Here is a 14,446-nt window from a genome sequence, read left to right as displayed (position 1 = left end):
CTTCAGGCCGCTAGGGTACGATTTACTAAATTACCTCTTCTAGTGCACTAAATGGTACCCTAGTGGGTCAAAAGAGTAAATGCACCTCTGAAAAGAGTCATTTATTCCTGTTCTCCCTGTAGTACCAGATGTAATATGTCCCTTCTGACGGAAATATTAACCCGTTTCCATTAAAAACTCAAGAAATTGTCCTACACTAGGTAAAATGAGTATGGGGAAACTTCTCTGTAAAAAAAAAAAAAAGCAAAAATCTCTCTTCTATAATCCTGCCCAGAATACTGCTGAAAAGTCAACATGTAGTTCAAGAGAATATCTGGTTCTCCTTCAATGGAGATTTATTTTAATCAAGACTTCAAAACAGAATAAAAGATATAAATTCAAAGCTTAAGATTTTACACAGAAGATGACGGGACATCATGATGGCTAGCTTCATCCTACACTGCAGTGTTAGAAAATAATAAGCTCAAACATTCATCTTGCTTGTGAAATCAGAGATATATCATAAACAGCCATTCTTTCACATATATAATTAACTACAGGTTATCCACTTTTCTGGAAAAAAAATTCCTTGGCTGCCAAGTAAGAATATTATTACTTCTAATCTCTTAAAGACAAAAGCCTCAGAGTACATTTTTAAGTTGCCTTAGGAACAGCAATTGCATGATTTAACATTTGCAAGATACCTTAGCAAAGTCAAACTTGAAGTTTTCAGCACTGTTAGTCCTTTTACTCTTCTAGAAGATAGCTATACAATGAGAATAAGACAACTTTAATTTAAGAATTATCCAGCTTCTAATTAAACTGCCATAGGCAGCTGGTTGGATAAGTTTTAATCAGTTTCAATCACCTATTGATTGGTATACTGAAGCCTAAAAAATTAAAAGTAAAAGATGATTGGGGAATTGTCCCATCTCAGAACAACAGTAGAGGCCTCTGTAAATAACTCCTCTTTTAACCATCAGCTAAATGAACACTTCAATACTGCAGTACAAAGTCTTCTGCAAAATTACTTTAACTAACAAGCAGAAATTTATCAGCTTCAGCCAAAATCAATGCTGAAATCAATTTGAACACTGGTTGTGTCTAAAGGGGCTCATTGGCAATTTAGGGAAATTACACCATGTAAATGCCTGTGCTTTAATTGAACAGTTTCATCAACTAGGCTGTGATTGCTGTCCATTCATTTATTTACTTTCACTGCAGCAACCATTCTGCAAAGGAATGGCTTTTGTCAGACTGGAGAGAGGCAGTTTATCTTCATTTTGTGCACTTTTGTGCATAACAGCCTTCACAAAACAGGCATATCATGACTAGGGTCAAAATGAACCAAGAGAGACCTTTTCCTTTAACATAAAAACGGAACGCACTCAAACAAGCATCACACCTTACACCAACTGGGCAGACATCTTTAAACCTAATAAGATGAAGGAATTTGAATGACTTCCTTATACATGGCATAACATGGAGTTTTAGATAACAGAAGGGAAGTGTTTGGATTCTAAAACCAATTCCACCACATTCTTTTTTGAGATGACTTTGGTGACTTCTAAAAACATATAAATTGTATTAGAAAATCCTTGTTATAAAATTAAGCAACATTTTGTTTTATAGAATCCCTTAAGATTAGTCAAGAGAAAGTGCTAACCCCAGTCTATTTAAGAAGATGAGTCTTAAATATATCACATCTTTTTAAAACAAGATAAATGGGAGGAGAAAGGGAGTGGGAGGGATTCTGTGTGGGAGGAGGAAAATGAATGCGCTTACAAAGACCAGCAAGCCAAAAAAATACGAAAAATATTCCAAAGATTATTTTAATACACACACAAATACACTCAAAAAATCATGGTGAAGAAAAAAAAAATCAAAGATATAATTTCCAGGGGATCATATGCTAATGTGACTGAAGTTTGGAAATCAGCATCAATATTTTGACAATGGATTAATCAGTTTCTTGAAAGAGTGTAAGTTCCAGGAAAGGAGGGAAGAAAGGAAGCAGAGGTAGTTTGTTTTTTCACATGAAAGGTGAGCATACCTGATGCACCAAAAAAAAAGTACAACTCAAATATTTTTAGTATTTTTGCTAGAAAATTCCAGCATAGATTCATATGCTTGCACACACCAACATAATTATTTACTAGGAAGGGCACTGGGAGGGGGCTAGGAAAGTCCCCGTTTCAGTGATGATCTTCTCCCTAACTTGGTTTGACTTCTCAGAGTACTCCATTAATTTCTGTTTGAATTTCTTCATAGGCCAAGTGAGGCTGGTGATGCCTACTCCACCCAGCTACATCCCACTGCAGTTGAGGGGATAACATGGGGTAAAGTGGAGATGGTCCACAATGGAAATGTAAACGCAACTACTATGATTCTAAGCACCTCTTGCATCTAGGGTACACAAAGCAGTCAAGGCATTGAAACATTTTACTTGGGCTTCCAGAGGAGCAGGAAAACTTCTCATTTGCCTTTTCAGTCATTTTAGCCTAGTTACTGTGTCCTGCAATACTATGAATTACCTTTTTAAAAAAAGTTAAAAAGGAAGTGAAATAAGTGGTGTACACAGGCTTAACTTAGTACATGTGTTTGTGGTAAAAATTCAACCTCTAATTCTATCCCGTGTATCATTTTATCTATCACTATAAAGTTCCACCGTTTATACATTTTGTTGATGAGACAATGTAAAAATATATCTTATTTGTAGTTCTTAGATAACTTTTCTGAAAATTTAATTATGGTTTAATCAGAGCTTTGTTTATTGACTAAGTATATTTTTACATTTTGCTGCTATAGTTAGCAGTTGTAATAGAATCAGTATGTTTGAGAACTTTACACAATACATATTTTCCAAATACACTAAGCTTGTTAAAATGCTATATTGATTGTGTCCAAAGCAAAATCTAATTCTATCTGAACACTTGTTTCATTATTTGAATCCAAAAAACAAAAACCAAGAACTCTGTTTTTAGCAATAAAACTGTACATCCTTTGCCTATCTTTTTGCAATACTGTCAAGGAAAAGTACGGAATTTTAGGAACAAGAGGACAACATAATACAAAGTCACATTAAAAAGGCAATTAATGTTTAAAAATACTTCAAGCTTAATATCCACAACCAAAATCTACATTTCTATTTTTCCCTCTAATTTAGTAATGTGCTCCTCAGATTCAGTGTTAGCATATAAATCAGAACCTAAACATATTTTACTTCAGTAAGGCAGAATTTAACAGAAACATAGTCTCTTACATCAAAGTAACTGACAGAGTGAAGGAAAAAAAAAAAACTGGAGCAGTTATATGCAGTAAATGTCTTTTGGACTTTCTAGGGAATAATTTTTAAAAAACAACAATTTAAGTAAATATCCTAGATGCTATCGTATACAAATATTTGCTTGTGCTACATGCCAACCAAGAGACCACAATTTTCTAACACATCAAATACTGTATTAAAAAAAAAATTTTTTTTAAAAGAACCTGCTTTATAAATCAGGAACTGCATTGCCTCCACTAGCACAGCTATACAATTAATCTAGTGATTCAATTATTAAACTCTAAGTTTTTTATAAAAGACTCAAAGGATAAACCAAATAAATTATGCTGCAATAACTCTGTCAGCCAAGAAATGGTTGCTTTAACATCTCCTAAAAAGTCTCTAAAACTAACAACCAGAGATAGTACATTATTGACTCTCAGAATTATATATTGATATATATCTTACATCCAAAAATAATTTGAGTTAAAAATTAGGAAACTCAGAGAGTAACAGGCAAACAATGTAAAGGAACCTTGGCTTGCGAAGGAATCCCAATTACAGGTATGTGTCAGAAGATCTCAGTTCCAGGCCCGACGTGACACAAGGCATGCCACAACCCTTTCAAGCCATATCTTTCCCACCAGCACAAAATGCATAGCCATACCAAGTGAAGTTCTAAAAGATTCAACATGATCCAGTCCATGCTCATCTCTCCATTTTCCCCTGAGCTCTATATACTCCAACCACACTGGCCTAGACATGACACCTTTACTTCCATTTTAGGGCTTTGGCCTGGGCAGTTTCTGCTGCCTAGAAGGCTCTTCTCCCAGATTCTCCCATAATTGGGTCCTTCCTAACCTTCAAGTCTCAGCTTAAACATCATCCACTCAGATAAGCCTTCCTAGAGCACCTATTTTACATTCTTTATAGCACTTGCAATGTCTGACATCATCTTCCTTCAATATGTATTTCCTTGACTATTGTCGGTTTGTCCCACTAGTGTAAGCTCCAGGAGTGCAGGGAGCTCATTTGTCTTGTTCACTATTGGATCACACATGCTTAGAATAATCTTTGGCACATAGTGTGCATCAATAAGTATTTGTTCAGTGAATAAATGAACATACAATATGACAAAATTTAAAAGAACAAAATCAAACAAAACCTGATAGGAGATTTTTATGGTAGCTGAATGCTGAATTTAGTTCTGGCACTTTAGACTTGGAACAAACTTTTGTAGTCATCTCATCTCTAAGTCTGAGTGGGAATTCTTTTCTTAGTGGTTCTGAACAATAGCTATATTGTTCTGTTTGAGGCAGGCAAGTTCACCTCCCAGGGTTACCCAGCAACAGCCAGAACTTTGTGTCCATTCTTAGGTTGTGAAGAATCTGCCTCTGCAGGTTAATTCCTGAAATACTCACTAAACACCTACAATAGGTAAGGAACTGTGCACTGTGGGGATTTCCACCAGACACAGACTCTCCTCCAGAGATGACAACCCAACGGGGAAAACAGTAGTAGGAAAAATACCTCACTCTAATCAAAAGCCAACTGTGTCAGTGATGGTCGAGGTTTCAGAACACCAAGGAAACCTGTTCCTCTGTCTACAGACAGCCCTTCAGATTTTTTCTTTAAAGACAGCTGTCATGGAGCCCTTTAATTCTCTCTTCTTCAGATAAAAGTTAGCCAATTCTTTCAACCACTTCTCAACTCAAGTATCAGTTTCTCTATGAGACCTTTCCCGATTCTTCCCAAGGAAGGAACAGCTCCATCCTCAAAGCATAGCTCCCTCCTCAGAACCAAGGCCTGTATACCACACATACAGACATGTGGCCCAGACTGAAGTTTCCCATACTTACCTGGGGACAGAGTTTCTCATCCATCTGGACATAGGTCTGATGAGGGCCATGCTGTCCCCAACATTGAGCATAATGCCCTCCACACAGCACACACTCAAAACGTGGCTGCTTTAACAAATGAATGAAGAATGATGGGCCAGATACAATTACCAGGCCCCTCATTATTCTTCTCATACTCCTTTGGGTGCTCTTTCAACTGTCCATGTCTCTTGGTAAAATCAGCACCCAGAACGAGACACATGAATCCAAATGTGACACATTGCAAAGGAAGTCAAAGCCCATTGCTATACCTTTCAACTACAGTCAGAGAAATAGATTTCACGTGGAAACTAGGTCTCCTCTACCCTATAAGAAAGAAGTGTGCTAATGTTTACCTGTTCACAACCACTTCTGCTGAGGATTTTAAATTTCTTCATAAAAAAGCATTTTTATTAAAATAAAATATGAGAAAGATGTCCTGGCATTGCAAAACTATTTTTTCCCTGAAAGGAGATGGTATTAAAACACTTAGATTCAGCAAATTCTTACTTGAACTATTACCATAATGTATTGATTTTTTACCAGACTCAATTGACTGAAAAGTTGTTTGTATAGCAATATTGGCCAAACCAATATACTAGAACAATTTTGTTACCCATTGTAATCAAGTACATTTCTGAAGTATAATTATACTGTCATAAAAATAAAGCCAAGATACCCTTTTCCAAGCAATAAAACAATAGGGGCTATAAAATAGGAAGAAGAAAAGACTAAATAAATGAGATTTTTCTAAGTGAAATTTAGTGTCTTTCAAAAACACCACTGCTTCCTCTTCCTTCCCTTAAGCCAAGGTTAGCAGAAAATGATCAATACTTCAATCTCAATAAACTATTTCAATAATAGTTAATGCAGGTGGAAACAGAGTCTGAAAATCTCTGCTCAGCGACCTGTGACACCCTGTCATGTTGGTTGGATGCCAATAATCCATCATTGCCATAATGGATATGAGCAAGTGTGAAGCTGTAGGAATATGGTGGGGGTTAGAGGGTGTACAGGGAAGCAGAGGTGGAAAGGTGTGTAGAAAAATAACAAGCTCAGGTTAATTCTTTAGCTTCTAATCAATATTATATACCTTACTGTATGAAACAAACCTATAATGGTTTGAGATGCTGAGAGAGAGAGAGAAGGAAACATACATACATAATTAATTTTACTTGACACTCATCGATTTTCTGAAAATATAAATATCCTTGCTTATCATATAATACTGTAATACAATCTAGTCATACACATACATTTAATTTTGCATTAAGATAATGTGTTGTTTGCTAGTTTAAAATATGATCTTGGGTACAAGGAAAATACTCTTCATTTGATTGGAAATTTCATGTTAAAATCAAGCAATCACCCTAGCCTTTGGGTCGAAAACAAAATCACTTAAAAACCATTCTTAATTTACAAGATACATTTCAGGGAAAAATTTAAAGGAGAAGGGTCACTGATGGAGTCACTGGTGAAGGTGGGAGCATACCTACTGCTCTGGTTTGGCACCTTCAGGTAGGCTGGGGAAAGGGGAAGTGAAAGTTTTCTGATAGTTTTCTAAATACTTCCCAATATTTTCACCAAGAACCCTTTTATTGTTTTCCTCTCAAGAATCCCATGTTTGGAAATATTTTGTCTATCATATAACATTTAATCTGGAAACAATTTGTGTATTTTTTCATTTTATATAACTGCCCCTCAGAGTTTCTATGTTCATGAGCTAAATCATGTTCTCTAACTCTAATGAGTTGATAAAGTCCTGTCCCAAACAAACAAATATTCCTTGAATCAGTCTGTACAGCTATGTCACAACGGCAGACATATATTAACAGCTCACATGACTTTAGTTACCACATCCAAGGACCATCTCTATCTCACTACCACCAAAATATATCTCTTAAAATAGATAAGACAACAGAAAGGAGGTGAGATCAATGTCTTTGAGAATTACTATCCCTTCCCTCTTCTTGTTATTTCTAGATATGTTCAAATGAATTCTTATATAATGGTATATCTCCAACCTTGAAAACATCATAGAGCCAGTACATATGATATTCATTCTATCACTGAGAAAATTTTGCCCTGAATCCAGATTAGACTTTTAACTGTACTGTAGGAAGCAGCTGAAGGAAGAAAATTCACTACTGTTTTAAACACCTGAAGACTAAAAATAAAAATACATAGACAAGAAGCTATTTGAGTCTTAGCTCAAATAACTTGCATTAGGGAAATATATATATATATATATATATATATATAAGATATATATATCTTGTTGGCTGATGATTTAAATCCTAAGAGTTAAATACTACTTCATTTATGGTCCCAAAGTTTGAGTGACTCTATGAAACAATGTGCTGAAGAAACGAAAAGCCTGAATGACTTGACCTATAGAACCAAAGAATATTTCCAAAGTAAATGGACTTGTTAATTACCTTCATTTCAATGTAACAACCATCCAAGAGAAAAGGATAGTAAGTTGGGTCAATGGGTGCTAACTTTTTTTTTTTTTTTTTTTTTGATTTATTTATTTATTTAATTCCGCCCCCTCCCCTGGTTGTCTGCTCTTGGTGTCTTTTTGCTGCGTCTTGTTTCTTTGTCCGCTTCTGATGTCGTCAGCGGCACGGGAAGTGTGGGCGGCGCCATTCCTGGGCAGGCTGCTCTTTCTTTTCACGCTGGGCGGCTTTCCTCATGGGCGCACTCCTTGCGCGTGGGGCTCCCCCACGCGGGGGACACCCTTGCGTGGCACGGCACTCCTTGCGCGCATCAGCACTGCGCATGGCCAGCTCCACACGGGTGAAGGAGGTCCGGGGTTTGAACCGTGGACCTCCCATATGGTAGACGGACGCCCTAACCACTGGGCCAAAGTCCGTTTCCCAATGGGTGCTAACTTTTAACATCTGAACAGATATTAATCATACAAATACATGCCCAGAGTTTGGAAATTCCTATGCTTCTAGGACACTGTCCTAAACAATTATGCAGCCTGCTGTAATCTTCTAAAACTAGCTAGAGATGGGGAGAATCTGATTAAAGAGCCCTAACAAACCTTCACTTAACTCATTTTCATTTCTGCCAATGTGTATTAAGTGTCTATTCTATCCCTAGGTCTATGCTGGGTAGACTGGAAAATTAAAAAAAAATACAATGGACTCTGCTTGACCTTGAGAAACAACCCTGCCCGGGGGAAAAACTGTGAAGAGAAAAGAAATGCTGTGTGCAGGGTTCTGGCTTTGCCCCTGCATGGCAATACAAATGGGAGCCCTAGATTTTTCAGAGGTAAAATGGGTTTACCATGATACCAACTAATCAATAATGATTTGAAAATAAAGTGTGATAAAAAAAATTTTGAAACATTTAAAAAGTGTCTTCACATACAATATATAAGATAAAATACATCTTATTAAACATGAAACATAGAAACATCATGTTTCATAATATAAAAGCAGAATTTATCAAAGTAAATTCACCACAACTCTAATTCTGTGAGAGTTTACAGATGTTCTTGTGGCCAAATAAGTCTAAGAAACATAGGGTTTCACAAAGCTAAAGAGGTTTTTCTATTATTAGTACCAGCATTATCAGTCATGATCATATAGTAAGTGTCAGGTACAGTGCTAGACTTTTTATATGGATTTTCTCATTTAACCTCAGAACAGCTTTATAAAGCAGATACTGTAATTATCATCCCCATTTACATTTGGGTAAATTGAGGAAGGAGACATTACATAACTTGCCAAAGTTGGTGGGAGACACTAAACTACAACACATAGTATCTTCTACTTTCTCTATGCTTTTGAAATTCATTGTGAGTCTCTCCAAGAGAAAAAGAACATGTCTCTCCTAAATTGACTTTTGGATCAACTTACAGAAGACACTTTGGAAAACGGAGCCTTAATGAAAATGCATCCATTTCCTTTTAGTAAACTTTTCTTCTTCCCTGACTTGGGGTTTATTTTAGTATAAAGTATTTCCTTTATGATCCACTTAAACCAAACTAGTAATCCAAGAAATATCTACTTAAAATTACTTGCTTATGTCACTATCATAACACAAGAACAGGTCAGCAGTAGACAAGCAGAATACCTATTACCATTTTGTTTAAATGTCTGGGGCTAGAATTTTGTGTTGTATAACTGTAGTAGAGAACATCTAGACTTAAAGGATGAAAATGTGATCAACTATTAAATGATACATATTGCCATTATTCATGATACTGTAGCCCTTGAAATTCACAACACCCCATTAAATGGAGCAAATAAGTCTCAAGTATTAGATTTTTGCTTTGCATTTATTAGTCTGATTAGACTTTATATGAAAAAAAACTAAATAAGTCCATTAAGCAATTTTGTTACCAGTGGGTGAATGTCTCAATATTTTCTTCATCTAGTTTACATAGCATAGCCTGACCTGTAATTATTTTGTTTGAAAAGTCACAATTTTTAATAAATAGTCAATACCATTAAGGTTAATTTAGTGTAGTAGAAACTCAATCATAACACATCAAACACTTTGTTTTATACTGTTTAATAAAGTAGATTCTTATTTCTTAATGATTGTCATTTTCTTTACTAAACTAAATGCCAGGGATATAGAACAACAACAACACAAGTTGAAGCCAAGGCAGAAATGAAGGCTAATAATCAATGAGAGGTGTTTATGCAATTGGTGTCTTTATACTTTTTCCCCGAAAGAATCATATAGGCAATAAAATAAGTGAAATCTTTTTTTTTTAATAAGAAATCTATTATATAAATAATGAAATGATCATGATACTTCCACTCATTCTCTATAAGCAACCACTGTTTAGATCATATTAAATCATACAACATTCATAGCAAGCATCAGCAATGGCAGCTAAATGAACTCAGGGTTAGTCACTACTGCCACTATAGAGCTCTAGCAAATTAAAGAACTTGTGCTAAGGATATATGCGAGAATGTTCCCTTGGATATTGTGGCCCTAAGGAACGGAGAAGTTCCAGCCATGCTTCTTATCTAAAAACAAAATTAACATAATTTTTATGTAATTTTTCCTTGGGAAACAGCGATGTTATTTCTACTTCCCTATATAGCCTTATTTTGTAAACCTATGTTCTCAGACAAAAGATTATAATTTTAACGTCTAGGGTATTATCTCTAATAAAAATGATTTGCTAGAGTTCGGTGGTCTTATGTTTTCTTCCTTCTAGAATAAACAGGACAATAATTTCACAACAAACCTGCAACTGAAAAACAGAAACATGTTTGAGAGCTAAACATGGGGTGAAGAAATACAGATAAGTAAGTTAAGAGTATAAAGAAATATTTTGGATTCCAATTGAAGCCAGCAAAAGGAATCCAAAGAGTTGCTAGAAATCGTTTCTGTTATTATATCTAGCTATCCACATAAGAGCATTAAGAAGACAGGTTAAGACTTTAAAAACTGCTCCCTCCAGAGAACTGAAGGGAAGCAAATTGGGGTGTATATGTTCCTTCCTCTTCTTTCCTTTCTAAAGATACTTGAACCTAAGAACTTTCAGAACAGGATAAAATTCCAGATCAGATAAGAGTAAGAAGGAGAAGACTAAGATGAAGAAATGTTATATATTGAGTTCTGGGTGCTGTATGAGAAGGAATGCTAGAATGATCAAGAGAAGGAGAATGGTAGCCTGAAAACCCATTAGACATATTAGGCATCATACATGTTAAGGACAAGGCCCAAAGACCATACTGGAAATGTGTTATTATCTAATTGTCTGAATTATCATAGTAGAAGCACTTGACTTTCAGATAACTATTTATAATACTCAGTTATCTACAGGAAAAAAACAATCCAAAAATGTGGATGTAAGTTCTTTTTTTTTAAGAAAACCATTTTTATCATTACCTAGTTTCTTTGTGCTAGATTATAGATTATATACCAAATGGCAGGATCTTCTAAAGAACACCTACATAATGTTTCTTTCATGTTTTAAGAGATGAAAATAATTGTACAAGGTTAGAACATAAATTCTTAAAGGACAAGAATTGGGAAAGAGGACTTACATCCTGACCCTATCTGTAGAGAGGACTGAAGCCCTGGCAGGGTGGCTGGAACAGATGACTTCAAAAGAGCACCTAACCCTGGGAGACATAATTCTATGCCAAAGTTCTAATTATGTAGGGGGTATTCTGGGGTTTAAAAGTGGCCCTTTACGGTCACGGGGCAATTTTTTATCTGTATTCACATGGTCAAGATAGAGCTTAATGATCTAAGAACATCAGTAACCAATTAGAAAGTAAATTAATTCTTTTATAACACTGAATATATATATTAATATAAATGTTTAAATATCTAAGGTAAAACACAATCATAATGTGATGCAGGGTTAGTGTATATATTGAAATCAGCTCTCTGAAGGAAAGCTTTATTACTCCCTCAGGGCTTTCTTACAGAGTATGGATTTTTTAATTCCTAGTAGAATATTTTTCATACACCATTGCAGACTATTAAGTACCAGATATTACATTATGTAGTTTAAACTTGCACTACTACAAGAGAAAGACTTCCCTGTCGAGAGAAAAATTTTTTACTGTTAGCATTTTTTTTAATATGAAAATGAACTCTCCTTTAGGGTAAGATCACTGCAACTGGAGTTTGGGAGAACTTTATAACTTAACATATTCATCAATGTGTAGAAATTCTCTCAGGGGAGTAGGGTGAGAAGAGAAGGAAATTCAACAGGAAGAAGGCTTTTTAATAATTTATTGTGTCAACACAGGGCAAAGGAATGGTATTTGTAAGGTTTGGTTTCTACTGGGCATATATGTAAACAGGTAGGGGACTAGCATAGGGTACTAGCAAGTTTAAAAAATAAAAAGGTGTTAAAGAGCAAAGGAAAAATTGCACTAAACTTCAGGCCAGTTAAAAGCACACTTGGTAATGGTGGACCATTAACTGTTCACCCAGGAGAGATTCAGATTCAGAAATATTAAAAAGGCAATATAAATGCACTTTCCTAAGCAATTCCTGTGAAAATAGATGCCTTGCAGAATTTCGGAGTAAAATGTGAAAATAAAATCTAAGCACTAGTGGTCATTTAAAAATCTTTACTATGGAGAACTCAGATACCTTTTAAACTTGAAACCCAGCATTTGGTAAAACGGAGAGAAAGTTTAAAACAAAATTGACTACTCACTTGTACACTGTACCTCCATTGCCATGACCAAGGGTGTCCTGATATCGTATGTCTTGCTCATTCATCTCCACAAGAAAGAAAGAAAAACAAAAAGGATGTCATGCTGTGGATGGAAATGTCAAGGAAAAGCAACTCTGGGCCATAAACAACAAGCAGTCTGGGTCATTTCAAGTTCAGCTGCAAGAACGAGAAGATCAATACAACATTTGCTGTCCAATTTATAAAAGACGATACCAAGGGACAAAGTGATGGAAAGTTTAATGACAATTTGTTTGCTTGGGTCATTTCATTAAAGTTTGATAAAAGGTGTCAAAATGGAATGATATAACATAGCTCAAAAGGGTCAGGTCAGATATATAGATAAGAAAACAGTCTCCTGTACTGCATATAACCAATGCCAAGTAGCACCACACATAACTAAAGTCAAAACTGAGAAGAAAACATGTGTGCACACCACCAGCACCACCACCCCACCCCACTAATCTAATACATGGTCTGTAAGTAAACTGGCCCCTGGAAACTCCTCAAATAACAAATGAACTGAATAATATCTATAATTTTCCTAGTATATATATTGCTTGTCTTTGCAAATGATAAATTAGTATACAGCAATAACTGGACAGAAATCACATTATGCTCATAGAAAAATGCCAGATCTATGCATTTTAAAGCACATATAGTCCTACATTATAATGCATAAAGGGAAAACATATAGACATGTAATTTTTCAAATTAAAGTCATTTTTATAATTTAATATAGAAAAAGTTTTCATGTTTTTCCTGAGGTGCTATAAAACCTATTCCACAAATACTACTCTCTTTGTATCATGAATATTGGTGAATTATTTTAGTGCACACAAACTGCTTCAGAGTTCTAAAGAACTCCCTAAATAATTAATCATCAAATGAATTTAAGACTAGTCAGATTCTATTTGAGGCATACAGAAATTTTCTACAAACTGGTCCAGTTGCTTAAAAATTAACTGCCAACTTTATTCACTAAGTGAATTCCATAAAGGCACTATATTCCATATAGCTAAAGCTTGGGAAAAGCCATAACAAGGCCTGAAAAAAATCATGCATGGGCAGAAAATGGATGGAGTTTTTAATTCAATACCATCTGAAAAAAAGAAAAGTTTGCTTTCAGATCATTATAGTAAAGCTTTAAATATTTTGCTCTATGCTAAAGGTTTCATTTATCAAGGGAAATATGTCTTCTATACATTCCTGAAGTTAAAGCTTTGGGGAGCTGTAATAATTAGGAATACAGTGTAGGTAACAGAAACAGCCAATCCCTAAAAAGGATATTGAAAGATTAATATGTAAAGACCAATTCAGTACCCAATTTAACTTGTATTACAACCTGATTGATGCAATTTAAAATCAGCTAATTACTATATTTAGTGTCAGTGGAGAAATGATAGACAAGTCAGAGGGATTGACAACTATATTCCTATTTAAAGGAAATTCTATTCTTCACTACCTTTAAATTACTAATACAGGGAAGAAGACATACTTTATTTTTAACCTGTAAAAAAAAAAAAAGATTTAGCACAAAGAAAAAGAAAACTTTATTAATCTGAACCAAATGATGGTAAAGGCAAGTATGAATTTTAAAACAGTATAAAATAAGAATTATTATTTGGTTTACTTTGATCAGTGGGTATGAAGGATACATAAATAACAGTATTTGCTGCCAAGTGCAAATAGGCCAATTCCTTTAAAACACTTCTCCAGGTAGTCTAAACAGGCCTTTGACAACCTAATTTGTACTATTAACTTGCTTAACAAGTTAGCTGCACTTTCATCATGGCACAAAGTAAACTTCTAGGACAGAGAAATTTCACTTACTCTAGTTCACAAATTCTGAATTAGTGCCACTGAGATTTAAGAGTATGTAGGATGTAGCTATGTTCCACACTCTAGGATCTAGACTTTAGAGGAGCCGCAGCCTATGGTGGCACCCCGTTCACTACTCCATCAAGCATTTACCCCTTCCTGATTCCCAACCACATAAAAGGAGATACGGCACAGGTCAAAAGACCATTCCCTAGGATATATCCGCACGAAGATACACAGATATATACATTCCAAAACTATACAAGAAAGACTTTGGAATTTGAAGGATGTTTCATTTTTTGGGTATTTTGTTGGAGGAAGAGA

At 35.2% G+C, this 14,446-nt stretch overlaps 1 protein-coding gene across 10 annotated transcripts in view; it reads right to left on the bottom strand.

The window, feature by feature from the left end:
* The window catches only part of MAP2K5 (mitogen-activated protein kinase kinase 5), a 300,226-nt gene that overhangs the window by 227,146 nt on the left and 58,634 nt on the right, over positions 1–14,446 (bottom strand). For all 10 annotated transcript variants that reach the window (XR_011648445.1, XR_009185129.2, XM_058294389.2 and 7 more), the window contains exon 8: positions 12,284–12,348. Coding sequence is in view for 8 of the 10 variants with exons in the window: in XM_058294389.2 (XP_058150372.1) it covers positions 12,284–12,348 (65 nt within the window). In the remaining 2 variants the exon portion in view is untranslated. The remainder of the gene's footprint in view (positions 1–12,283; positions 12,349–14,446) is intronic.

Source organism: Dasypus novemcinctus, chromosome 3 (genome assembly GCF_030445035.2).
Source record: "Dasypus novemcinctus isolate mDasNov1 chromosome 3, mDasNov1.1.hap2, whole genome shotgun sequence".
Lineage (NCBI taxonomy): Eukaryota > Metazoa > Chordata > Mammalia > Cingulata > Dasypodidae > Dasypus > Dasypus novemcinctus.
This window is presented reverse-complemented; position numbering and strand designations above follow the sequence as displayed.